Source organism: Thermobia domestica, chromosome 9 (genome assembly GCF_964235325.1).
Source record: "Thermobia domestica chromosome 9, izTheDome1.hap1.1, whole genome shotgun sequence".
NCBI lineage: Eukaryota > Metazoa > Arthropoda > Insecta > Zygentoma > Lepismatidae > Thermobia > Thermobia domestica.
In genome coordinates this window covers 104,258,271-104,284,020 of record NC_137462.1, presented here as the reverse complement: position 1 = coordinate 104,284,020, position 25,750 = coordinate 104,258,271, and the positions used below count along the sequence as shown (strand labels likewise).

General features: G+C 36.5%; 1 protein-coding gene across 3 annotated transcripts in view; it reads right to left on the bottom strand.

Annotated features, from left to right (window-relative positions):
* The window catches only part of XRCC1 (DNA repair protein XRCC1), a 166,545-nt gene that overhangs the window by 83,670 nt on the left and 57,125 nt on the right, over nt 1–25,750 (bottom strand). Inside the window, exons 9-10 of one of the 3 annotated variants that reach the window (XR_014133065.1) lie at nt 14,330–14,473; nt 13,500–13,901 (exon numbers count right to left, since the gene is read on the bottom strand). The exons of 1 other annotated variant lie outside the window; for it this stretch is intronic. Coding sequence is in view for 1 of the 2 variants with exons in the window: in XM_081771654.1 (XP_081627780.1) it covers nt 13,883–13,901 (19 nt within the window). In the remaining variant the exon portion in view is untranslated. Of the gene's footprint in view, nt 1–13,499; nt 13,902–14,329; nt 14,474–25,750 lie in introns of those variants that run through there. One more of the 3 variants, XM_081771654.1, reaches the window with a different exon arrangement.

Genomic DNA, 25,750 nt, shown 5'->3' with positions numbered 1-25,750 from the left:
CTCATATCGCGCTAAACTTGACAAATAGTATAATAAAATATAAAGCTTGTCCAACAATGAGCGGGAAAGCAAAGAAAAGCAGCTAACTCTAAAGTTCCCCACTAGCCTCTCCCTGAAATTAAATGCGTAAACATATTACTTCCAAATCGAAGCCATTTTCGTTTCTAGTTTCGTAGTGACGGAGTTCTTGTTCGTTATAGTCGAGGAAGCACATTTTGTATCGACTTCTTTTATGAATCTATAATTACTCATTATAGTACAGAAAATACGATATAAATTGAAATTTGTATCGCAATTTGCTACACAAAATGTAAATTGAAAAAAAAAAAGTTAATTATATATATAAACTGCCATCTTTTTACATCTGCCTTGTATTACCGAACAAATGCATCACCAGAAAAGAAGACACTTAGATAATCAACACTCCAGGAATTCAAATACCCATCCAATGATTCTTTAAACGATCAAAGTCGCTTTACATGTTGTAAGGGCGCCAAATATGAAAGTGTCACAACTAATTTTCATTCCTTTTTTCTCCTACTTTTCTCTTCACTATCTGATGAAACATCTGGCGAAAGAGTAGGGGTATACTTTTTTTTAGGGTGTGCGTAATATGATATACTTATTTTCTGACATATGTATCCGCATCTTATATATATATATTTTAACTTACTATAAATGAAGATTTGTATGAATTAACTTTTTCTTTAAAAAAAAAAAAAAAAAAAACAATCTACTTAACAGCTAAATCTTAGAAACAACAGCATTCAGTCAGCGACTGACCTAAAGTTAACCTGCACCTTAGTCTATGCTACAAACATGACATCTTAAGCAGGCTGTCCATGAATTGGCTCCCGGAGCCAAAGCGTGAGCGAGCACGAGCGAAGATAATAACAGGTGAGCACAGGTGCTGCTAGCTTCGCTTCTTCCACTGCACCCGATAAGTGTTGCCAACCACACATGATGGCAAAAAACCTATGGCCAAGCCTGGCCAGAAATTCGCACGATGATAAGCATTGAGCAGACGCAAGCGTGAAATGTGCAGGTGTGCTCTCCCCCTCCCCATTTCGAAAGCAGTGACGCACAAAACACTGCAGGAAATAAAATTGGTACGTTTTTTGGTCGAGGAAGACGCATGATAGAGGTTACAGTTAGCGTTGAAGTAACTAACAAATGAACAAGAAAGAAAGAAAGAAAGAAACTAATATTAAACATGTCATCTTACAGACGTAAAAACGACTGCAAAAATCGGAAACGAATTGTTTCAGACCTTTTTAGCTTGCTTACACAATTCGTGACGTTGTATTACATTAGCACTCGGTCTGTAACTTGTCACTCGCTTCACGTTTGCTAAGTTGTAAACGCCTTTCGTTGCTAGATTGACAGCAGAACGACGGGAGGTTGAAAATAATAATAATAATAATAATAATAATAATAATAATAATAATAATAATAATAATGCGTATTATATTATTATTATTATTATTATTATTATTATTATTATTATTATTATTATTATTATTATTATTATTATATTATTATTATTATTATTATTATTCGGACCAAAGAGGGATGAAAATGGGGATTGGAGGAAATTCATACTAGGAATTGCATAGTTTATACCGCTCACCTAACATTATTAGGGTTATTAAGTGTAGAAGGCTCAGGTGGGCAGGCCATGTAGCCAGAATGGAAGAAATTAGAAACGCTTTCATAATTTTAACTGAAAACCCAATTGGAAGAAGATCACTAGGAAGACCTAGGCGTAGATGGGAAGACAATATTAAGATGGATCTTGCAGAAATAAGAGTACAGAGTAGAAACTGGGATCCAGTTGGCTAAGGACAGAAGTTAGTGGAAATATTTTGTAAACGCGGCATTGAACCTTCGGGTTCCATAGGCCATAGAGTTAGTTAGTTATTATTATCTAAAAGAAAGGTTCAAATGTTGTTAAGAGACAATTACACAGAAGAACTGAGTTCCGACCAAACACTAATTTGCCGGAAGGAAATTCCAGTGCAGTCCAGCTACTTTAAGCGTTATCCGTGCAACCCACGTTTCATGTTCAAGACATTGGGAATAATTGTTCGTATCATTCAGTTGGAACGTTTCCTTCCGAATTTACGCTATTACAGTAGACCTACGCTATTACAGTAGGCCTACGCTATTACAGTAGGCCTACAACATTGTGACTTTCAAAATCAGTCCAGTAACTATCGAAGAAAGACAAGCGTGTAGCTTCAGTCGTTGAAATGATTTAACATTCTTTTTCACTTTTAACAAGCCACCGGCAAGCAACCAGCCAGGGATAATACATTTTTCCTTATTAAAAAGACACTCCTTGTTTAAAAAAAAAAAAAAAAAAAAAAAAAAAAAACTAATTGCAGTCACTACCGGTCACTCTTAAAAATGGAAAATCTCTTTGGCTCTCTTAATATTTTGTTTGATTCTTTGCGATCAAAGTAACTTTAAAAGTGGAGTAAGAAATACTATTCTTCCTATTGATAGTGTAATAGTGGCTTCTAATCTCCACAACCAACCCCTTGCTAAGCCTATACACATACATGCATAAGCTAATTTTCTGGAGATAATACTTAGATAATTACAAACAAGTGCTACAGTTTTTTTTTCGTATCAACAGATTATCTCTTTTCCTAAAAAGCGAAACAACATAATATAACAAACCCACACTCGGATATAACAAACCCACATCCTTCTTTAACAAAAGGAAAGAAAAAAGAAGAAAGGGAACGTACATAGTTTATCATTTGATTGCTGTTACAAGTTTGTATTGTCTACAGTTAACGGTTACCACATTGTAAAAAAACACTTTACACTAAATGGCAATCAGTTACCATACATACTTTTTTTTTGGGGGGGGGGGGGGTAAGCTAGTGATTACCGCCAAGGTTGACAACACTTCCGCTCCTCTAAGGACGAAACCCGAAGATCCACGAAGCACGAACAATGGTATTTGCCCGTAGAATGCTCGTGAGCGTTCACGAGGAGAGTTTCCACTATCTGCTCGCCGTGGGCAGGGCTGTCTTAAGGTATAAAAACATTTAATAAGGTATAAAGAGTTCCCAGCTGATCTAGTGAAACCGTGCGCGCCTTTAGTACACATGGTTCGGGCTACGATTCCCGGTAGGAAAGCATAAAAAATTAAATGCATTACGGTGATTTGGATTCCATCTTAAACTTTAGGTCCATGTCTCACATAGCCCAACTGCTGAAAAGATACGCTAAAGTTTTAGAAACAAACAAAGTCACTTTAAAAAATGAAATGAACTTTCTGGTTTTACGCTCCAATACTATGCCTTATAGAATAAAAATGACGAACGATTATGAAAGAGTTGGTAGAATGATAATGTGGAAGGAAACGAGGAAACCCATGGACATGATGTTGTTGACTATAAACCCACATGGACTGGAGTCAAACCAGGACACCTCACACCAGAGATGAACACTACTACTGAGCCACCGTGACTCCCAATGAAAGCATTTAAATCACAATGGAAAATGCCTTTATTAAATTTTAACCCTGTAATGCATGAGATTTCTAACCAACAAACAAATTGCATCTCCCCCAGAATGAAATGAATGTAAGTTCATGTTAAAACATTGGTGTTCTTTCATTCAAGATAAGCAATAACTTCGTGTCATCCGCCACGAAATGACTTTTTTTTTGTTTGTTTTGTTTTGTTTTGTTTAACGTTCCATAGTTACGCCCTTTAGGCTAAAGGGGACGGGTGAATAATGAAAGTGAATGACTGTGAAATTAAAGTTTTTGTGCTCTCCTACCGGGATTCGAGTACGGGACCAAGTGCACCAAAAGCATACGCGCCAGCCTCTAGACCATTGGGAAAGGCTATTTTCCACGAGATTGCTTGTACTGGAACTGAAATTTCATTCAGTCTTTCTCTTTATAAACAATATAGTTCTTAAATGCGACTGGCATTTTGATGCAAAGGTATGTAATAGGGATGGCCAATTCCGGAATTTTTACTTTCCGGAATCCGGAAAGTAAAATCGGAAAATTCCGGATTTCGGAAAAATTCCGGATTTCGGAAAAATTCCGGAATTCAGAAAAAATCCGGAATTCAGAAAAATTCCGGAATTCGGAAAAAATCCGGAATTCGGAAAAATTCCGGATTTCGGAAAAAAATCCGGAATTCAGAAAAAAATCCGGAATTCAGAAAAATTACGGAATTCGGAAAAAATCCGAAATTCGGAAAAAATCCGAAATTCGGAAAAAATCCGGATTTCGGAAAAATTATTTTTTCTTTTTGTAATCCTAAGAATTTTGTTCAAATGCAAACGAACAAATTTCCTTTTTGTAATCCTAAGAATGTATGATGCAAGTTAAGCTGAAACTTACATCCTAAAGTATACACTACTCAATCTTCCCATGGTTAATGAGATGTAGTCCAAAAGTACGATGTACTCCTAATATTTAATTTTTGTTTTACTGTGATATTGTCCAGAGGTAAGACATATATCACACTGAGATAAACAACTTGACATAATGAAGATGTTATCATACGTAGTTTTCCAGAAAATCGTGAGAAACGATTTTTTATGAAGTTAAAATATGCGTCGCTTGTTGCCAGTGTGATGCAATTGATAACTTTTATGCTGGAATAGTCTTATTATTATTATTATTAATCGTTTATGTATTGTAAAAGAAAAATATGAACCGTTAAGTAGTAGATTTTATCTGTTGTTTTTTAATATCTTCTAACAGTAATAACAAATTGCTTGTAAATACGCAATGATTATCAAGGACAATGGCACATTAATGTAAGGACTACTCTGCAGACTAGCAATAAACAATAAACAATAACAGATAAACAGTAGTCCCCCCCCCCCAAAAAAAAAGTAACTAACTTGGGCACGTCAGAATGTTCGCGAGAATATAGGGACGCATTGAGACTAGCAAAAAACGTTGTTATTTTTACTCAAAGGGCCGTACGATGGAGGCTTTAACGTTAATGTTAATGGCACCAATGAGCACTTACTTGCTCTAACGGTTAACCTCATTTTTGAGATGATTCTTAGAAGTGGGCGTGTTGGCATGCAGTTGGAGTACTAACGATTTGCGTCACTATCGAACACTAACGTAGCACTAGCGACGTTTAAAGTCGAAATTGGAGTCTGACATAAGTGGCTTGTCAACTTCACGGACATTATATTTTCCTTGAATGCGAGAATTTTGCGCCCGGGAAAATTGCGCCCTACCACAAAAATAGGAAAAAATGCGCTCGCAATATATTTGCACTGGGATGTTTGCGCCCTACCCCAAAAAGAGGGGAAAATGCGCCGGCTATATATTTGCACTGGGATGTTAGCGCCCTACAATTCAACTTATTATTGTATTGTGTAAAGTAGCTTCCACTCGCACTTGAACTAGGCTTGCCTCTCATCGTCTCAGTGAGTTACTCCATCCGTTATAATATTCCGAACAAATGAAAAGAATCAATTTTAGTTCACTAAAGGGCAATCCATACAAATACAATTTTTCATTATACTACAAAATTTACAATAAAAGTATAAATGACTGATATATAATTATTTATTAATATAATCAAAGAGTATAATTTAATCTACAAAAGGCTGTTTGGCTCTACCCAGATATCTCTGTTCACAATCCTTGCGAGTTGTTTGGCTTTTCAGGACACAAAATATAGAAAAGAAAATGTAAAGTGAATGTAAAATCAGTTCAGTAATATTATCAAGAAAACTATGTACAGTGTGTTTACTTGCTGGAATTACATTTCAAACACACAATTGCGTTCAGTCGTTCTTTCAGGAAAAATGTTCCGGGGGGCACATTTAGTATTCCGGAGGGGGGGTCACTGCTGGTACTATTCTATTTATTATTATATTATAGACGTATTGTTTTGGTCTCCTCCGAGGGGGCACTCTGAGAGCTCTGGGGAGGCCAGTGTTCCCCCAAAATCATCTCTGGAAGAAGCAGTGATTGCGTTGATCCGTTGTGTTCTTTTGGCTTATATTGAAGTTTATTCTCCCCTTATATAGCCACAATGAAAATAAATCACAAATGGCATGGTTGTGGGGGGAGGATTGTTTATGCTGTAATGTCAGCCCCTCCGAGGAAATGCGTAAGCTCCAGTAGGTTCTTTTATTTCGCAGGGCTCAAACTTCCCGGTGGAGGTACATCGCAGGCGCAATTTTCCCTGTTCTTGAGGTAGGGCGCAAATTTCCCAGACGCAAAATTCTCGACACCGTTCGAATGACCTCGGAAGACGATATCTTTTTCAATACTTTTTTTATATTCTTTTACTCGAGATTTCTTCATAGCTTCTTATTAAAATACTTACTAATATATCCTCATTTTATTGTCCTAACCAATCAATATGGGTATGTTGTCAGTAAAATATTTAGATTGATCGAGCCTCTGGTGTGTAACCACAGTATTTCATATCATGCCCCCATTAGAAATCTTGGCTAAACGAACCAATATATGTTGCCAATAAAATAGTTTAGAATGATTGAGCCCCTGGTAAATAACCACAGTATTTCGTGACAGACCCCCCCCCCTTCCTATTACCATATTCTAGCTACGTGCCTGACTCAGCTAATTCTCTACATTCTTTACCAAGCACACATTTTCTAAAGCGGAAAATGCTCTCTAAATACCTAAGCTCATTATTTTCAGCAGAATGCACAAATTGGGTAACATTCTATCTACATGAATGTTATATATGTCGATTACTGGAAACCGCTTCTCGCTATTACCATATTTAATATATAATGATTAACGTTAAAACCGGAAATGGTTGATTTGTACCGCTTCCGATTTGAATATTACATTCATCAGGGAACTCGATTCTTAACTATTGACTCTGTACATCATGGCCAAAATTGATTGGTAATCCATCAGATAGTTCTTGAGACTGTTTGTTTCACTGACGGACAGAATGAATATATGGCTATAGAGTTTTGATAAACTAAATTCGTTAATGAGTGATGATGGAACAAATATAAGAAAGGGAACCAAGAGTACGACCGGGAAAATTTTCGAACACAAAATTAGCCATCGAAAACCCACATGTCCTGGGTTAGAATACCATAGATGAAAACTCTACCACTGAGTCATCAATCACCCGCTTATTAGTTTTGTTAACTATTATATTAATATAAATTAATGAATGCCTGCTTATGTTAATTATTGAACAATTACATTGTATACTTCGTAAAGTCAAAAATTATAAATTTGTATTTACTGTACATACAGTGAGCGCAGAAAGTGTTCGTACACCTATGCTATTGAAACGAGAATGCCTGCGAAAAAGAAACAGAAAATTTAAGAAGTGTAATAACACACACAATATGAATAATGAAAACTAAGCTTTATGAATATATCAATAAAGAACCACAAAGACAAGTTTAATGGTCAGAAAGTAAATAAATTCCGTAGAAAATGTATAGAGTAGACGCAAAAAGTGACCGTACACCTGACGTACGAATACGAAACAAAGATACCACAACTGGGGTTCACTAGTATTCACCTGAATAGCATGACGAGTATAGCATGACGAGTAACAGAATGAGTTTAGTTGTGAATAGGAGTGAAAAAACTGCACGGTGGGCTGTCGAAATGGGAAGCAACCGAACAGAAACAAATGAGGAGACAAGAAAAGTAATTATTAAAGTGCATAAGAAGGGTAAGTCTTTGAGAAAGATAGCAAACCTCAGGGGCAGATCCAGAGGGGGGCGATCGGGGCCATCGCCCCCCCCCCCCCCCAACAAGAGGAAACTTTCTATTTTATATATAAATAAACCCATCCATAACAAGTTTGGAGCTCTTAAAAGTAGCAGTATTACTGCCGACCGCCCCTTCCCCAGAAGTCCGTCCTGGATCCGCCCCTGTATAGAGTAGCCACAATCGAGTATTTTCCGCTGTATGTTTGGAGTCGTTGTCTTGCTGAACAATAAATTGTTTTCAAGAACCATCTTCTGCGCACTAGTATGGAGATATTCCTTTAATATGTTAATATACACTTTGTGGATCATCACTCCATCGATAAGGTGGAGACGACCCACTCCTGAGGCACTCATACAACCCCAGACGAGCACGGACCCTCCTCCGTGTCTTACTTTAGGGACGAAATTTTGAGGATTCATCTCTGTATTCACCTTGCGCCATACCATACGCCTCCCATTGGACTCGATAAAATTAAATTTACTTTCGTCCGAAAATATGACCCCATTCCAGAAAGAAGCCTGATCCCTTATCTTTATACTCTTTTTCAAACTTTAGTCTCTTTATACGATTTGTCTTGTTCACCCAGAACATTTTCCTGGCTATCCGACCATGATACCCTGCAAATATTCCGCACTGTACTGGCTGATACTTTAACACCGCGTGTTTCCAGATCCGTTGCCAATTGCACAACACTACTTTTTGGAACCTTTTTTCTTTCCCTAATAATGTAACGTTTAACCTGTTCACTCAACACTCTTGGTCTTCCAGTTCTTTTTTTTTTTTTTATTACATTTTTTTATTATTTTTTTTATGGTTTCGCACAGTGATAGAAACATTATACATCGCAATTATTGTTTGTACTGTTGAACGAGGCCTGTCTGCAAGGTTTGCCAGGGGCGGATCCAGGACGGACTTCTGCGGGGGGGGGGGGCGGTCGGCGGTAATACTGCTACTTTTAAGAGCTCCAAACTTGTTATGGATGGGTTTATTTATATATAAAATAAGAGTTTGCTCTTGTGGGGGGGCGATCGCCCCGATCGCCCCCCCTCTGGATCCGCCCCTGACTCTATAATACCTTGAAACAGCTTCGCACACCTCCCCAATCCCCAGACATGAACCCCATAGAACATCTATGATCTGTTCTGGAGACAAGAATCAGAAGGCACAGCTTGTCTACTAAACAAGGCCTAAGAAAAGCTATTCAAGAAGAATGGGACATAATCAGTCCCGAAGCTACAGAACTACGAACTACTACAGGTGAAATCAATGCCACGAAGACTACAGACAATCATTAACGTACAGGGTAATCCCACAAAATATTAAATAGCGTAATATACTTTATAAGCATTAATTCAAGCATAAGTGTACGGTGACTTTTTGCGTTTACAAAAAAGGAATTCTCTCTTTTCTTCTGAACAAAACAGTGATTGTGTTTGTTTGGCCTTTCTCTTGTATATAGAAATAAAATGTATGAATGTGTAGTCTTAATTCTGGTTATATATATATTTTCCACCTCCCGTTCTCATGCTAGCTGTTTTCAATATAAAGTATGCACGGTGTACGAACACTTTCTGCGCTCACTGTAGGTATGTTGACAATAAGCGAATGTTATTAGAATATTTGTTGAGATTTGTTTTCCTTCACTGCCTTTCGCCTGGTTAAAAAGTAGTTTGCAGTGCTTTGGAGCAGCTGCAGGTGGGAACGCGATAATGTTTGAGACATACCGGCGACTTTTTTGTGTGTGAAAATAAGACCTTTCTCATAAAGTAGTAAATAACTGCAGTAGCAATTGTCTACGTAAATGATAAAGACATATCCAACTACAAGAAATTAATACAGTATATATAGCCTATTCATTATTGTGTTTCTCTTTTAACAGCTATTAGCTAAGGATGGATAATTCCAGAATTTTTACTTTCCGGAATCCGGAAAGTAAAATCGGAAAAATTCCGGATCTCGGAAAAATTCCGATTTTTTCTAAATTCCGGATTTTTTCCGAATGTCGGAATTTTTCCGAAATCCGGAATTTTTCCGAATTCCGGAACTTTTCCGAATTCCGGAAAGTAAATTTTCCGATTCCGGAAAACAAAATTCCGGATTCCGGAAAATTTTGGCCATCCCTAGTATGTAACAATAATTTGTAAGAGAATTATCGGCGAATGCTCAGTCTGCATTCCATTTTGCCTACTACAGCGGTAAGTCGCATGTTAAAAATTGAATGAAATTTTTGAATCAACGTCGCGCAGTTAAAGAGTAAGCAGCTGATAATAGATGATAAACAGAACAAAACGGGACGAATCTAAAAAAAAAATCTCATGGAGACAATGTTCCAACATCTTCACATGGTCAGGAACGCTGGATCTACAAAGAACACAGAACAGTTTGTAAAGCTTAGCTTATAGATCTACCAGACAGCTTCCTCGAGCGCCAGAATCAGGGAACAAGAAATACTATAAGTGTTATAGATTATGATAGAATGGCTATTGCCTTTACAAAAGCCACGTGGCTTCAGTTATGTTGAAGAGCTTAAGTTACTCAAAAATTAAAAACGATTAAAACAATAAGAAATGGACTTTGACTTTATGTATGTTCTTACTAACAAGGGAATGAAGGGAGAATTGATATCGAGTTGGAACGTTGTGCAAACATCAATCGAAAGCACTAATGATGCTGATTAAGAATCTGTAATAAAAAGTTTCCACATAAATGTATTGAAGGAATTATGTCGATTTGTCACTTTTCACAGTTTTCACACTTTTTCACGTTATTTCAATCCCAATCGCTACCAAACTCATACAAACGACTAATTCACGCACTAGAAATCATTTGAAAATATTTTAGTTACTCATATTTGAGGAAACATAACGTTTGGAGCATAACAGAATCAAATGTATTAGTTGACATAAGGTGTGCAGTAATGATATTTCAGCACATACTCAGGGTTATCAACAAGAAAATGGTTCAAGCAAAAAATGTCTCTGTACCAAGAGCAACGGATTCTCGCAACTTTATCACAATGCTTACAGTTGGCGACACCAAACCTGAAACTAAATTTGCTTGGTGAATCAAAAGCAGGATATTCACCAGTCTTATAACCACCTTTAATAAATGCATATTAATACAACCCAATGTATCTTGGCGAACTCATCTGATTGTGAAGAATCGACGCAAATATAATGCGCTGGTCTCGTTGAAATATTTTACACCCGTCACGTTCGAGTTTCACATAGTGTTCAAGTTTCTTCAAATAATGTTTCCAAACACCAAACCCATAAACGTCTAACTGCTGACAGAATCGCGTGCAGTTTTTCGGAATATTCTCAACTTTCACCGTTGCGCCATTTGGCAAACACGCGGCATTTCGCGTGTGGACTGTAAACGGACCCCAGTGGTCAAGTAGAACGATATTTTCTTCGTTCGGTGAAATCGCTGCAGACAGCAAGTCTTTAACAAACTTGTCGCGGCCGTCACTTGTCATTATGCCACTTTTCGATGCATCAAACACTAGGTTTTCGGGTTTGATCGTTGTTTCCCATACCCTTGACCCAAATTTTCCTCCAGACTCTTGGAGTGTTACCATCATTTTGTCATGAACAACTCCGCTCATCGCAACTATTGGCAACATAGTGAAAGAGTGGGTTGTAGCATTTGTTGTCTGCACAACTTTTTCAACTGTATCTTGTCCTTTGAACGCCAGAGTGCGATTTCCTGTCATTTCATATTGAACACCACTCTGATCGGCGTTCAAAACGTTTGCGGCAGCGCTGCGTTTTTCATTGATTGTGTTGCTGATGCGGGTCGCAAATTTGTCTGCTTCCGTTTCAAAAGCTCCTGATCTTCGAAGCAGGCCTTCGTCAGGCGACTCGTGATTCGGCGGCTGGTAATTCCACGGGCTTTTTTAAACTGCTGTACCCACCAAGACGAAGCCTCGAACGAATGAGCGAAATTAAGTTTGGCTGCATTTTTCATCACCCAGATTCGTATGTCGTCGTCGTGAATTGGATGCCCAGCCGCAGCAGTTCCGTTGAAATCGGCAAATGTGTCGTCGCTTATTTGCTTCAGCTTCAATTCTCTATTGCCACCAGATGCGAATTGCCTTTTAAACGCACGAATGGCAGGCCAGTCTAGTGCCCAAGAGTATTTCTTACGGATGGCAGTGACTTTCTGCATTTGCCTCGCGGTGTCCATGCACAATCAAGAACCATCCTCATCTCGTCGTCTGTGTATTTCCGAGTGTCTGAATTTTTTGGACGACCTGCTGATGTCGATGGTTCATAATCACGGTCTTCATCCAAAATCGAACAGCTTCTTCGTGATGTATGTAAATGTGCCACTGGTGTATCACCGTCAATCACGCGAAAGTCTGTCAAAACTAAAGTTTCTGAAATGACATCGCCTTTTTCATAGCCTGCAATAATCATGTCATTAATGGCGGATGCGAAGTCAATTTCACTTGACGTTTGTTCAGCAGATTTGATCCGATTCCGCTGGATATAGTCTCTGACTTGTTCAGTTACAATTGCCAAGACGTTGGCAATATTCATTTGCGCCATTTTGCACCTTGACGTAACAAATGAACAACAGTTGAGCACACATCAAAACAAGCACCTTGTTACCTCGGCGAGAGCACACTGACAACTGATCGCGTGTGTTTACAGTCCGAAGCTAGGCATGGGAGAATCGAAGTTGTTGCGCACTTTACCGCATAGATGGCAGTACCACATTGGGACTTTATTAAGGGTGCAATATGGCTTATGATGCTTTCTCACTATGCATTTCACATAGATGATTAGCTTTGGAAGTTAGCAAGCTCTGTGAGTTGAGTTCATCGTTTTGTTTTCATCTACTTAACTAATTTCAAAACAACAAAATCTCGCAAAATGTGAAAAGTGATAAATCGACATAACTCCTTCACTACATTTATGTAGAAACTTTTTATTACAGATTCTTAATCAGCATCATTAGTGCTTTCGATTGATGTATGCACAACGTTCCAACTCATATCAATTCTCCCTTCATTCCCTTGTAAGCTTAGTAGGTGTAAACACAATTATTAATTTAAAAAACTTTCTGTTTTAAAATGTATATCAGAAATAAAAGTGTTCCTATATATGCGGCGATTCCACAAAACGTTCGCGTTATGCAAAACCGAGTTGTTCGATGTCTATTTACAATCGCAAAAAATAAAGTTGAACAAGTTTAAAAATGAAAAAGAACATAAACTAAAGAAAATAACTAAATAACAGAAAACCCTTTTAAGAATAATACTTGTAAAAAAAAAAAAAAATGCCGTCCCACAATTATGCCTTGTAGGCTAAAGGCGACGGATAATTAATGGAAGTAAAGTTCATGAAGAAAATGATAGAATGAATGTGGGAGAAAATGGGTGAACACGAAAAAATGCACGTAAAGGATATGTCCACCACAAACTTACATGGCCTAGGATCGAACCAGGATCCTCTCGCGCTGGAGCTAAGCGCTCTACCACTGAGCCACCGTGCCCTCATTCTTCACTTGTAGTTAATATCGTCGTATCACAAGACTTGACTCTACTTTCTACCTATACATGTAAACGTGCTACATATTTACTGATTTTCTTTGATTATCTTTTTAAAAAAAATGAGTTGACAAACCTATTATTCGTAAATATGTGTAATCATAAAACCTGCGTTGTTCAAGGTATTCCTACGTAGGTATATACAGGTATACTCTGCATAATGAAATATTTGTAACTCGAAATAGTCCTGTTGATGAAAGAACACACTATATATCTAAAAGGTTAGTTTCTTTATTTAGTCTTATAAACTAGTCACTGTACATTCCTATAAAGCTTTCTAAAAACAAGTTTTCAGGTACAACGATCATTTAATATAAAAAATACGAAAATAAAAGTAAAACGTGCGACATCGAAGAAATTCACTTTAAATTCTAAATAAAAAATAGTGATGTTCTACTACTATCGTATGCTTCAGCAGTAATCTAACTGACCCTTACAAATACTCTCTCAGGTACTGTCAGGCAACTTAGAAAACACAGACAGCTGCGATTATTTTTTAACCCTATTACTTGACTGTGATGCTTTTCTTCCACGACTTTCTTCCATTCACTGGCTGGTTGGCTACCATGATGGAGCATTTTGACTTCATTTTGTCACTACTTCTCCTCCCTGATCCTGAAAAAATGTGGACACGGGATAAATCAGGCAGCATTTTAATTATAAATATGAACTCTTCAACTCAAAACAAACCGAAGTGGCTATAACTAACGGATATTACATGTACTGAAATTTTCCTCTATGGCAAACTAGTACGGTAAGTGCGACGATTGTTGCAGAGAAGCAAATAAGTTTGTTGCAGAACAGACAATGAATTCCTTACCTTCCCTAAATTAGTCACGATCGTTTACTAGCATCAAAGAACATCATTTTAGAGCTACCAGGATACTTCAATGCCATACTTATGCGGAATTTTAATTATTTTATTCTCTATTTATTTATTTATTTATTCAAGATAGACAAACCAGGTACCAGTGATCCGATACATTGCTATTCAATAATACACAAACAGAAAAGGTGGCACAGTGCCTCAGTGTAGTCCTCACCTCTAGTGCGAGAGGGTCCTGGTTCGAGCGCCGGCCATACAAGATTGTGGGTTTCTTCGGAATTCTTCCCTTTGCTCCCATATTCTTATACCAACAATTATTTCATAATCATTTATTTTGGTCAATTCATCCACCTTCTATAACCTAAAAAGCACGATAATGGGGCGTAAAACTTTTTTTTTTTTTTTTTTTTTTTTGTGAACAGAGAAATAATCTCTCTTTGTTTTGCTATGTATTAAGACTCAAACTAATAAACAAAGTGTTAAAATATTATCGCTTACATTGAAATGCGAATGTGATTTTTTTTTATTTAATTACATGATTTCAAGGAATAACTTAGGATGAAAGATAATACTGTACCAATAACAGGGTGGAAAAAATATTTTTTAAAAAAATCATTTTTGTTGATTTTTTTATTTAAATCGAATTTTTTGATTTAAATCAAATCTTTCTCCTCGTATAATACAAATCGCGAACTGCAGAAAAAAAACATTAGGAATTAGTATTAAATGTTAATTATGTCATTTAAGTGAAAGTATTGGGTTTTTATTTTGAATTAATCCCCAATCGTTAACCTATTTCAATCCCAAACAATGTTTCTTCTTAAACGTTAAGGAAAAAAACTTACAGCAACGTTCATCAACATGACTTTTTTTTTTCACGAAAGTTACTAATATTTGGCAGGGGCATATTTTTAAAAAATCGGAACTAACTAGCGGCACGAAAGTATAAAGTACATAAAGTGCATATAAAGTACATAAATTTCGCCTAAAATTAACTATCTAACTCTATGGTCTATAGAACCCGGAGGTTCAATGCCGCGTTCACAAAAAGCTCTCCATTGACTTCTATCCTTAGCCAACTGGATCCAGTTTCTACTTTGTACTATTTCTGCGAGGTTCATCTCAATATTGTCCTCCCATCTGTGCCTAGGTCTTTCTAATGGTCGTTTTCCAGTTGGTCTTCCAGTTAAGACTTTGAAAGCGTTTCTACTTTCTTCTATCCTGACTGCATGACCTGACCAATGTTTGGTAAACCGTATAAATTATGTAGTTCCTCGTTATGAAGTTTCCGCCATTCCCCATTTCCCATTCCCGTTTCTCTTGGGTCCGAATTCCCGTCTCAGGATCTTGTTCTCAAATAACTTCAGTCTATGTTCTTCCTTCCGAGTAACTGGCCATGTTTCACAACCATACAGAACAACAGGAATGATTATCGTTTTATATATTTTAAGCTTCAAATTCCTCGACAGAATTCGAGGCGACAAGAGATTTTGAACTGAATAATAACACGAATTCCCTGCTTTTAGTCGTCATTTAATTTCTTCGTGAATATGGTTTTCGTCTGGTAATATTGATCCTAGATATTTGAAAGTATCCACTTTATCAAAAGTATTATTTGACATTTTAACGCATCCAAAATTTGCCGTATTTCGATCCTGAGGAACTTCTATGTATTTAGTACATAAATTTCGCCTAAAGTTTTAAAATATATATTTTTTTTCCGGAGAGGGGATCGGACTCCTCTAAATACACCCCTATTATCTGGAAACAAACAAATAGACGCGGACACAAAACAATTTCCGTCTTAAATGTCGATTCCATCACGTCTTAAATGGTGATTTCCCCGTTGGAATAGTTAATGATTTAAAAACCCTATGTTACGAAAAGGAGAAAGCAGGATTCACCCGTTACCCGTTGAAAACGGGATTTTCCCTAATCACCCTCCGCGTAATATTTATTTTCATATTGTGTTTACACACATTTGAGTATCAGTGTATTATGATTATTATCTTCCATAATCGAAATAACAGAACAGAAACGGGAATTTACTTATTTTCGCTTTAAATTAATTTATTTCGAAATTTGATTTAAATCAACGATTTTTATTTTAAAAAATCAAGTGGTTTAAATCTTGATTAAAATCGTGATTTAAATCAGACTGATTTAAATCAATCCATCCTGACCAATAACAAATTACAAACTAATCAATATTACTTTTCTTTTAAAGTATCGATGATCCTACTTGTAAAGTGCGTAATTCCTGCATTTTTCTGGAAATTTTATACCAAGTCTACTTATCAATTGAGTTCTCCTGTAGGAGGAAGGAGACACATTTCAAAAGCACGCAAGTTTGATCCTGGTCCATTTATCTTCACAATGAACAATACCATGCTCGTGAAGTTTTCTGCGGTGTTATCATCACATATTCATTTCACCTACTCGTTCATCATTTACAACCATTTAAAAAATGAGAAATGAATTTTAAGATTTGAATGTTGTTCATTAAGAGCCTGCCTTACTAAAAATAATACAAAATTTACCATTTTCCTTTTGCTTCATTATTATTCAGTGGAAGGAGATGATGAAATGCCAGTTACCACAGTCATAGATAATGCAATTCTGCAACAGAAAATAAGAACCTGAAGAATGCTCAGTGTTGCAATCCATAGAAATTACAGTGTTGCCAGAAAAAATAATTTCCCTAAAATCTAAGTTAAGACAGCGAGTAGAGGAATGGACTCAACTGCATTTGGTTACGTATCATGTTGTTTCGGTTTCTTGTGAACTACTTTTTATTTAACATTATTATTTAGTTTTAATAACTGTATGTTAAAACTATTTTGTTTATTACAAACTAAATACAACTATTATTTAAAAAGTAGTTCACAGCAAACCAAAACAATTTGATATGTAACCAAATGCAGTTGAGTTTGTTCCTCTACTCGCTGCGTTAACTTAGATTTTAGGGAAATTGTTTTTCTGGCAACATTGTAATTTCTATGGATGGCAACACTGAACATTCTTCAGGTTCGAATTTTCTGTTGTAGAATAGCATTATCTATGATTGTGGTGACTTGCATTTCATTATCTCCTTTCACTGATGAATAAACAAGCAAAAGAAAAATAGTAAATTTTGTATTATTTTTAGTAAGGCAGGCTCTTAAGGAACATTCTTTCTATTTTCGTCCTACACAAAAAGTAATGGCACTTTAATGCAGAGATGATATCGAGACAAGATGAGATGATACTATATTAAGTATCAGTCTCGTCTCGGTCTTGTCTCGAATCGAGAAACATCGAACAAATCTCTGTCTCGTCTCGATCAATATGTACTTGTCTCGATCTTGGATCTCGGTCTCGAGGGTCAAGTCTCGATCTCTGTCGGTCTTCTCTCAATAGTCTCGAAATAAACTGTCAGAAATTAAAACTGTATAAGTAATTATTATTATTATTATTATTATTATTATTATTATTATTATTATTATTATTATTATTATTATTATTGGTTCATTCTTGACTACATATATAACATACAACGAATTTTGAATGAAAAGTATAATTTCAATATCTGCTAATATTCGGGACTTTCAAGTCTGGGTTAGGTCTCGTCTCGGTTGACTCGAAATACAAATGTTTACCTCGGTCTCGTCTCGCCAGTCTCAATATTTTGAGTCTCGGTCTCGTCTCTATTTATAAACGTCCGTCTCCACCTCTGTCTCGCTACTATTTAATTGCAACTTCAAAACTGCAATGTTTCAATTCAATTATTCCAAAATAGGACAAGAGCCTTAAACCCTATTTAAATTTAACACTTGTGAATATTTCTACAGTAATATATTGTGGTGATGTAATCGCAACTTAAACTCTAATGTTTTAATTTAATATTTAAACATGGATAATACAAGGTTGATTCACTTATATTCAGCCGAATTTCAAGGTGCCACTTACCTAGAAACCGTCGTGTTTTTACCACCAAATGCGTTTGATCTGCAGGCCACTTCTACCGATTATTACCCGACATCTGTGTTTCCAATGCAGGACGCTGCGTTGCAGCCGGAGTATGGGTATTGCATCCCACTACTATTTACAGGCTTTCCATAAGCAGATGACGGTGTGGATTCAATGATTGGACAGGGGATGCTTGAGGAGTCCGAAAGCAAATTATCCATTGTGCTGGCATCTAGACTCTTGAAAGGAATGTAAGGGAAATGTCGAAATTCCAGTTTCCTGTTCCATCCGGCGATAGAATTCCAGTGATGGTTTTGCCGTGTGGCTGGATGCCTTGTCTTGATGCAACCTGATTCACGCCTTGTCCGTACAATGTTGGGATTTCATGCTAGTATATTTCAGTCAGGATGGCAGTATGCAGCATTGATTTTCACGCTTCGCTCCACCTTTCGGAGATGCAGCTTACCCCTGTACGAAAAATCAACCACAATCATGAACCCTTCTGGGAAATAGTTCTAGCTGCTCGCGTCGGTGTGGTGAGCCCAGGATTCTGTGCAGCATATTTCCGTATAATACGATTCACAGTGGCTCGATCTACACGACAATTACGTTCGACGCCGTGAACTTAGCATTGGAAAGAACCACATTTACCGTCCCAGAATCTGTTCAGTCTCGACCACACTGTTCTATTACCTCACTAACGAAATACACTTGCTTGCCTCGTGGCAATCTCATGGTGATGGGTTGCGCATGCGTGGTATAGTCGCACATTGACTTCTGCTCAATATAACTGAATCAACCTCTGTAATGATATTAAAGATGAACGTATTTTGCTCTTTATTACTAGGACAAGTAAAATTAAGAGCTTTGAATTAAGCACAATTTTGACCTATATTTGTACAGAGGGCCGAAGGCTTGGACGCATCAACTAGTTACAATATCGAGAAAGAAGGAAGTTGTGTACAAAACACGAATATTTATTTCGTTTTGGAATTATGATTTTTTGTAGAAAAGCTGTGACATTAAACTGGCCATCATTTGTATTCATTCACGGCTAGGGATGTGTGAAGAAGGTATAAAAATAATACAAAATAAAATAAAAACAGGGAAGAAAAGAATTTAACAACTGATACACGTTACTGAAGAGGAAACTTTCTATTTCAATGTGAAGAAATCAGCAGAATACAGAGCACAGAAACTTTTCTCTTTGTAGCAGTTGACTTCTGTTCCTGATAACAGAATACTTAAAATAATAATAATAATAATAATAATAATAATAATAATAATAATAATAATAATAATAATAATAATAATAATATCCGTTCATTCAGCCTCTGTGTAGAGTCTTAGCTATCCTTTTTCGTTAATGTGTTATGTTCTTCCTGTAGCAGTGCAAGAGACCACTTTTATAAGTTCATTACACTTGCGCGCCCAACGGATGTCTGATTGCTGCGAAAAATACAAAAGCTTCTAATAGTCCACAAGGATGAAGAAAGTTAATTTATACATCGTTTGCGCATTACTTTCCTCCTGAATCTGTCCTTACTGAATTTTAGACTGACTCTCCTCCCCAGTCCATTTCTTTACAACACACTTATTAGGCGTGATAAAATATAGGACGCAAAGTAAGTTTGTAAAACTAGAAGTTTTCAGTTCTTCGATTTCAAGTGTACGAATAGATGCGGATAATGAAAAAATCTTCCTGTGAAAAACGTTGACATTGGTTCTGCTACACATGCTGCCTCTAAAAAAATGACAACCAATAGCGGATTTGGACATTTCGAATTTCGCCGAAATTGCAGAAAGCATCTAGAGAAATTTGTACGATTTAGTAGCTTCTTCGGGTGGCCTGAGAAACTATCCGTAAGGAAGTCCAGGATTCCTTATGCACGAAATGCTGGTATTTGTTTTGCAGAAGCAACAAACCAACGCCGAGAAGAAGAGGAAAAGAAACAAGAGCTTGAAGCTAAGAACACTAAAATACTAGAAGACATATGCGACATTGATGAGGAAATAAAGTATTTAAAGCTAAGAACACCTAAATACTAGAAGACATATGCGATATTGATGAGGAAATAAAGTATTTAAAGAAGTGAAATGAATTACATAACACTATTCAGATTTTTCTAACGATATGCTGTTAATATACCGCAGCCAGTTTTATATACATATATCCATCCTTTCTAGGTGAGTGTGTCACTGTGACATTTTCTATTAATATGTGACAAAACTTTAAACATCTGACTGAAGTTACAGACTCAAGTTTCACAGATGTTTAATTTCTTGATTTGTGCAGGAATTTATATTAGGTAAATGTTTTGTATTTTCATAAAATACGTTTTATTTTGTAAAATACGTTGTATTTGTTTTCATATTAATTATTTTTCTACTTGATCAGGGAAAAAGCATATTACAGTTTAGTCGAAATTATCCGAGTTTCGATTAATCGAGGTTCCGTGTTATCCGAGCTTTATCCAAACAAACAAACATTTTTCAAAAGTTAATCTAAAACTAATCTGATTACAACGATAAGAAATCTGCTGACTTTTGTCTCAGTAACAAAGCAAAAATGAAGCTAGCGTAAAGATAACGACCCTCCCAACAGTGCAACATTTAAGCGAACGAGCTTTTAATTATTGCACGTCTTGAGTTTCAGTTTTCGTGTTGCCGTCATAAGAGGCGTATTTTGTCTAACAACAAAACAGTATGAGCGAAGGTGGGTGTTTTGTCGAGTTTTTGTGACTGTTTGTAGGAATCATTTGGAAAAGAAAACGTGTTATTTATCACTAGAAGATAAGCTTACTGCCATCAAGGGATTAGAACGCGTGAAACTATCAAAATGGTGACAAGTCTTTAAGGCGTTGGTACTATACAAAATTGCCTACGTATTCATCCGTGTTAACCGTGTTTTTGCTTATCTAAGTTAGGTCCGGTCCACATTAGCTCGGAAAATCGGGACTCTACTGTACCTATGTATCATCGTTATCACGGTTTCTTGGTCTTGTTTTTCCACCAACATTGAAAAGTGTGTATGGCTAATTCCATATCAGGGAAAATTTCAAAAAACGTTCTTGAAAGCCAGGAAAACTCAGGGAATTCTTTACCGTAATTTTTGTCCCCATTTTGTGCAGGGGAATGCACTGTAATATCTCTATATCCCAGAAAGGTCAGATAGACTGCTTGTGGCATAACTAATATATACGAAACTTCCCACCATCACTTGCCGTCACAGAAGTCCAGAGTCTTACGTTCTCAAACTTTTGAGATATGTCCAATGTTGTCATCTGAAGGCTATTCTAGAGTATTCCAGAGGATTTGCGAGTATACGAAGTCTTACATTTTTAGGCGGATAACAGTCAATTAATCATCTAGAGGTCAGTTACAGACAGAGTCGTCAGTTCACTAGCCTACTAGAGGGAATCATAGAACAATCGATATTGTATTACACAGCACATTAAGGATTCCCACGACTTGCTGGTCGACGCGTTGGCCATCTCTGATACATAATATTAATGAAATTTATGTAAGAAACAACTACTAATTCATTGGAGAGAGTGAAAGACATGATGGCTCAGTGGTCAAGTGCTCAACTCTCATATAAAGGGTCTTTGATTCGTTTCAGACCATTTGAGGGAATACAACATTGGTCCGTAGCATTTTTCACGTATTTACTGTTTCCTTCCACATTCTTATTTCACTATTTATTTTATAACAGTTCCCTCAGATGTCTGTAAACTGTTTTCCCTAACAAAAGTTTGTTTAACTTTGCCACTTCCTCGTATCTTCAGTAGTTCAGTTAGATACCTAAACTAAAGCTAGAGCACTAACTTCCTATAAAATGGGTATCTAGGAAACATTTATGACCAAATATATATTTAGGGTGGCAACGAAAATTCACTTTAGCTCTTTTAATGGTCTCAGGGTCAAATTTTATTTCTCTTTATCTCAAATGTTTACTACAAAAATTTTGAAGCAATTACACAATATTTAGTGGTCGCTCAACGCATCAATAAATTCGCTTAAAACCACTAATATTGAAAATTCACATATAAATACTATGAAATTCAAAAATATGTTTGGAAACATTCTCTAGTAATATTTATGTTTTACGAATGTATATTTTTTCAGTATGTAAGTTTGCGAAAGTATATTCAACACAACAAAGCAAAATACTTTGACTGAGAATGAATTTACTTAGGGTGAGGAAATTTCTTTCTGTGCTGCTCTACAACTTGAAAAAGAAATTGGATTGATCTTCCTGATTGGTCAGTTTTCCATTGAAATTTTGAATCAATGCAATACCTTGTTCTGCCAGTTCATTTACAACATGCAGAGCTTTCATACGCTCTCGAGTCTGAAGGAAAGTATCTTTCGTTTCTCATGTTTTAAGATTTTCTAATGAAAAGTCCGTGAAGACCTCCAGTGCTTCAAACAGCTTTCTGGTGTTCCTGGAAAAGAAGTCACTAAAGGCTTTATCTTCGTGGTCTCCTCATATCTTAAGCGCACGAGTTCTTCTCCTTCATTTCCATCCCTAAATAATACTGTAACCATGTCTTTTTTCACTGCTGTGTGGACTTCAGGATCAAAGAAACTGAGACCAGTAACTGGTTCGCTCAAATACCACTTATTGTCATTGTGAGACACTTGCAAGTATTCGCTGTTCCTGGTGCAAGAAATTTTTTTTTTTTTTTAATCATTTTACACTTCATAATCCAGGCAACGAGCATAAGTACCATTATTATACATTATATGTTAACTAGCCAGTTCTACCTAGGTATACAAAAATATGTCAAATATTAATTCTTTTCTTTTCTTAATTTAATTTTGTTTTATTATATTTCTTTATTTATTTAGACATTACTAAGCCCAAAGAGCAGAATCTCACAGTAGGAGCATTTCCTTTCTTTCCGTTGAGTTCAAGAATTAAAACAAACTGAAACCCGACTACAGAAAGAAGAACTGAAACACAAGATGTTTGCACAGTGTTATCGTAAAGCGTTCAAACTTGTTCCATCTGTTTTCATTTAACAGCAGCTTTCAAACGATATGCTACTTGGCCTCCCTTGATGTGAAAATTTTGAGTAGGACCTCATCTGGGGCAATGCGGAGGACCCTGGAACAAATACTTTCATTTTCAATCATTGGACTTTTGGTATGATGACAGACCTCTTTTTCCTGTTTTGACATTTGTCTCACCGTTTCAGGTTCTTTGGGATGACCAGAGACTTTACAATGAGGTTTTTACTGACATTTTAACCGGCCGTCATGTTGCCCAGCTAATTTTAGAGAGTCGAGACCTGTTCCGTCTTCTTTCATTTCCCAACAGCTTTCCAACTATATGCAACTTTATCCTTCTTGCTATTTGAAAATTTTGAATTGAACCCCGCCTGGGACTCTGCGGGTGGGCCTGGGACAACACTTTTTTGCTTTGATACGTTGTACTTTTAAAATAATCAAACACATGTTTTCCTGTTTTGGCATCTGCTGTCTCCCCGTTTGCAACTTCTAAGGGTGGCACCGGACTTTTTGCACACCCTATATATTCATATAACTCGCAGAGTATACACATTCGAAAAATTTTTATTACAGTTTCGTAATAGGCGTCATTAGTGCCTTCGATTGGTTTATAAACCTTCTTCCATTTCGATATATATAATCTCCCTTATATCCCTTGTAAGCTCTAGAAACATCACAAGAAAAATTAATTGCAATAAATGACAAGAGGTAGTATGAAAAAGAAAAAAACTTACCAAGTAACCCCAGTTTACAGTACATCATACTACTCGTTTGAGTACTTCTCCACAAAAATTAAAATAGGTATTTTTTTCCGTTTAGAACCACCACCTTCTCTACATAATTTCATTTTAAAAAACATGCCAGCAGTACTAGTGGTTAGTACTAGTGAGAATAAACGAGGTTTCGTACGTACTATCCTACTAAGGTAGCACAATTATTATGCATCTTGTAACCAATCTACACAAGGCTTAATTTGTCGCGTTTCAGAAGGTACCGCATTACTGCAAAATACAATATCTTCTCTATAGACAAATATGTCCCCTCGTCGTGCTGTTCGATTTAGTAACCCATGGCTTTCACCCAATTTAAGAAATTCTTCCTCTTTATTACCATATAAATCAGTGGCCGAAGTGAGACGGCATGCGGTGGTATGCCATACTGCCTCTGGTTTTTCAGTGATGAGGACATACCGCCTCTGGTTTTTCGGTGATCAAGATATACCGTCACTGGAAAGTGAATGCTAATATATATCTGTAATAAATTAATTTTTATACACAGTAATTGACTAATAGCTTTGTACGTCAAAGATTTTAAGTTGGCAACACCAACATTTTTATTATCTTTTTCCTAATACTTTTACTTTGCTTTTAAAATGAGGTATATACGAAGAAGTTCACCCCTTGCTCCTACGCGAGTACTCGTGTTGGTTGTGTTTGGGGTAGCCAACCGTCCAGTATTTTACCGGACAGTTCGGTTTTTAATTTCCTTGTCCGGTGTCCGGTACGAGCTCAAAACCTGATGTTAAATGTCCGGTAATTTTTCATCTTAATAGCCCTATTCTCTATTCTATTCGGATTATTTTGGAGTGACGAAAGGAATCGTTTGTCAATGAATATGGTTAAAGCAGAGCTTGTAATTCGCTTTGATATCGATCTTGCGCGGAATTTGCTGAAGAGTTGAAGGCAGGAAAATTTACTGAACTTATCAAAACTGCTGAAGGTCAACAAAAGTACATTTTCAAGAGTGCAGCTAGCACTGCTTCATCTTGTGCATGTCATAATTATATTCCTAATTTTATTTTCTTTTTTGTTTTAAATACAGTGTATTATTGATGGCAGACTTCAAAAATTACATGTGCCGACTCAACCAAAACTGGATTAAGAAAATTTAATAAATGCTTCAAAAGTAACTAAAGTTATTAAATTCGAACTCCGAATCACTCAATTTTATGTGAAGTAACCTCTTTCATGTTGTTCATATTTTTGACGAGCAATGATGTCACAATCTTAAGAGTATATGTACTCCAGGAGGGTGTCCGGTATTTCCATGTTCAAAAGTTGGAAGCCCTAGTTGTGTTGGTTGCACATCAGGCTCATATAACAGAAAGGGCTATATAATCTGTGTCGTGGCCATGGGCCCAATCCATACAAAAGGCAGTGTATTATGAGTTCAAAGGAACTTCTTTTGTGTCTGCAATTATAAAGAAATACATAACTGAGAGAAATACATAACTGATATTTACGAGAAAAATATAGTGTAAGCTATGAAAAAAAAAAAAAAAAAAATCTGTTGTTTTGCTTAAGTGCTTTATTGTTAAAAATCTGTTCTATTGCATATTGTTTTATATTAAACGTTTTATATTTTATTGTGCCATATTCAATTGTTTCTTTCTTATGCACATGTCTTGCTTTAATACATATAATTGCCGTGTTTTGAGCATAGGTGGATTTAGGGTTTGTCTGCTGTGGAGGCGGACCTTCCGGAGGTCTGGAATAATTCTCAATCGAGTGGTGGATCCGTGAGTTCTCCCGCAGGAAATTGTTTACAATTGTTAATTAAAAAACTCTGCTTTCAATCCTTTCATATATAATTCTTTGTAACACAACATAAGGGAATATTTTTATTCCTCTCAGAAAGTTGGGGGCGGGACAAAGTCTATCCATGCCCCACCCAC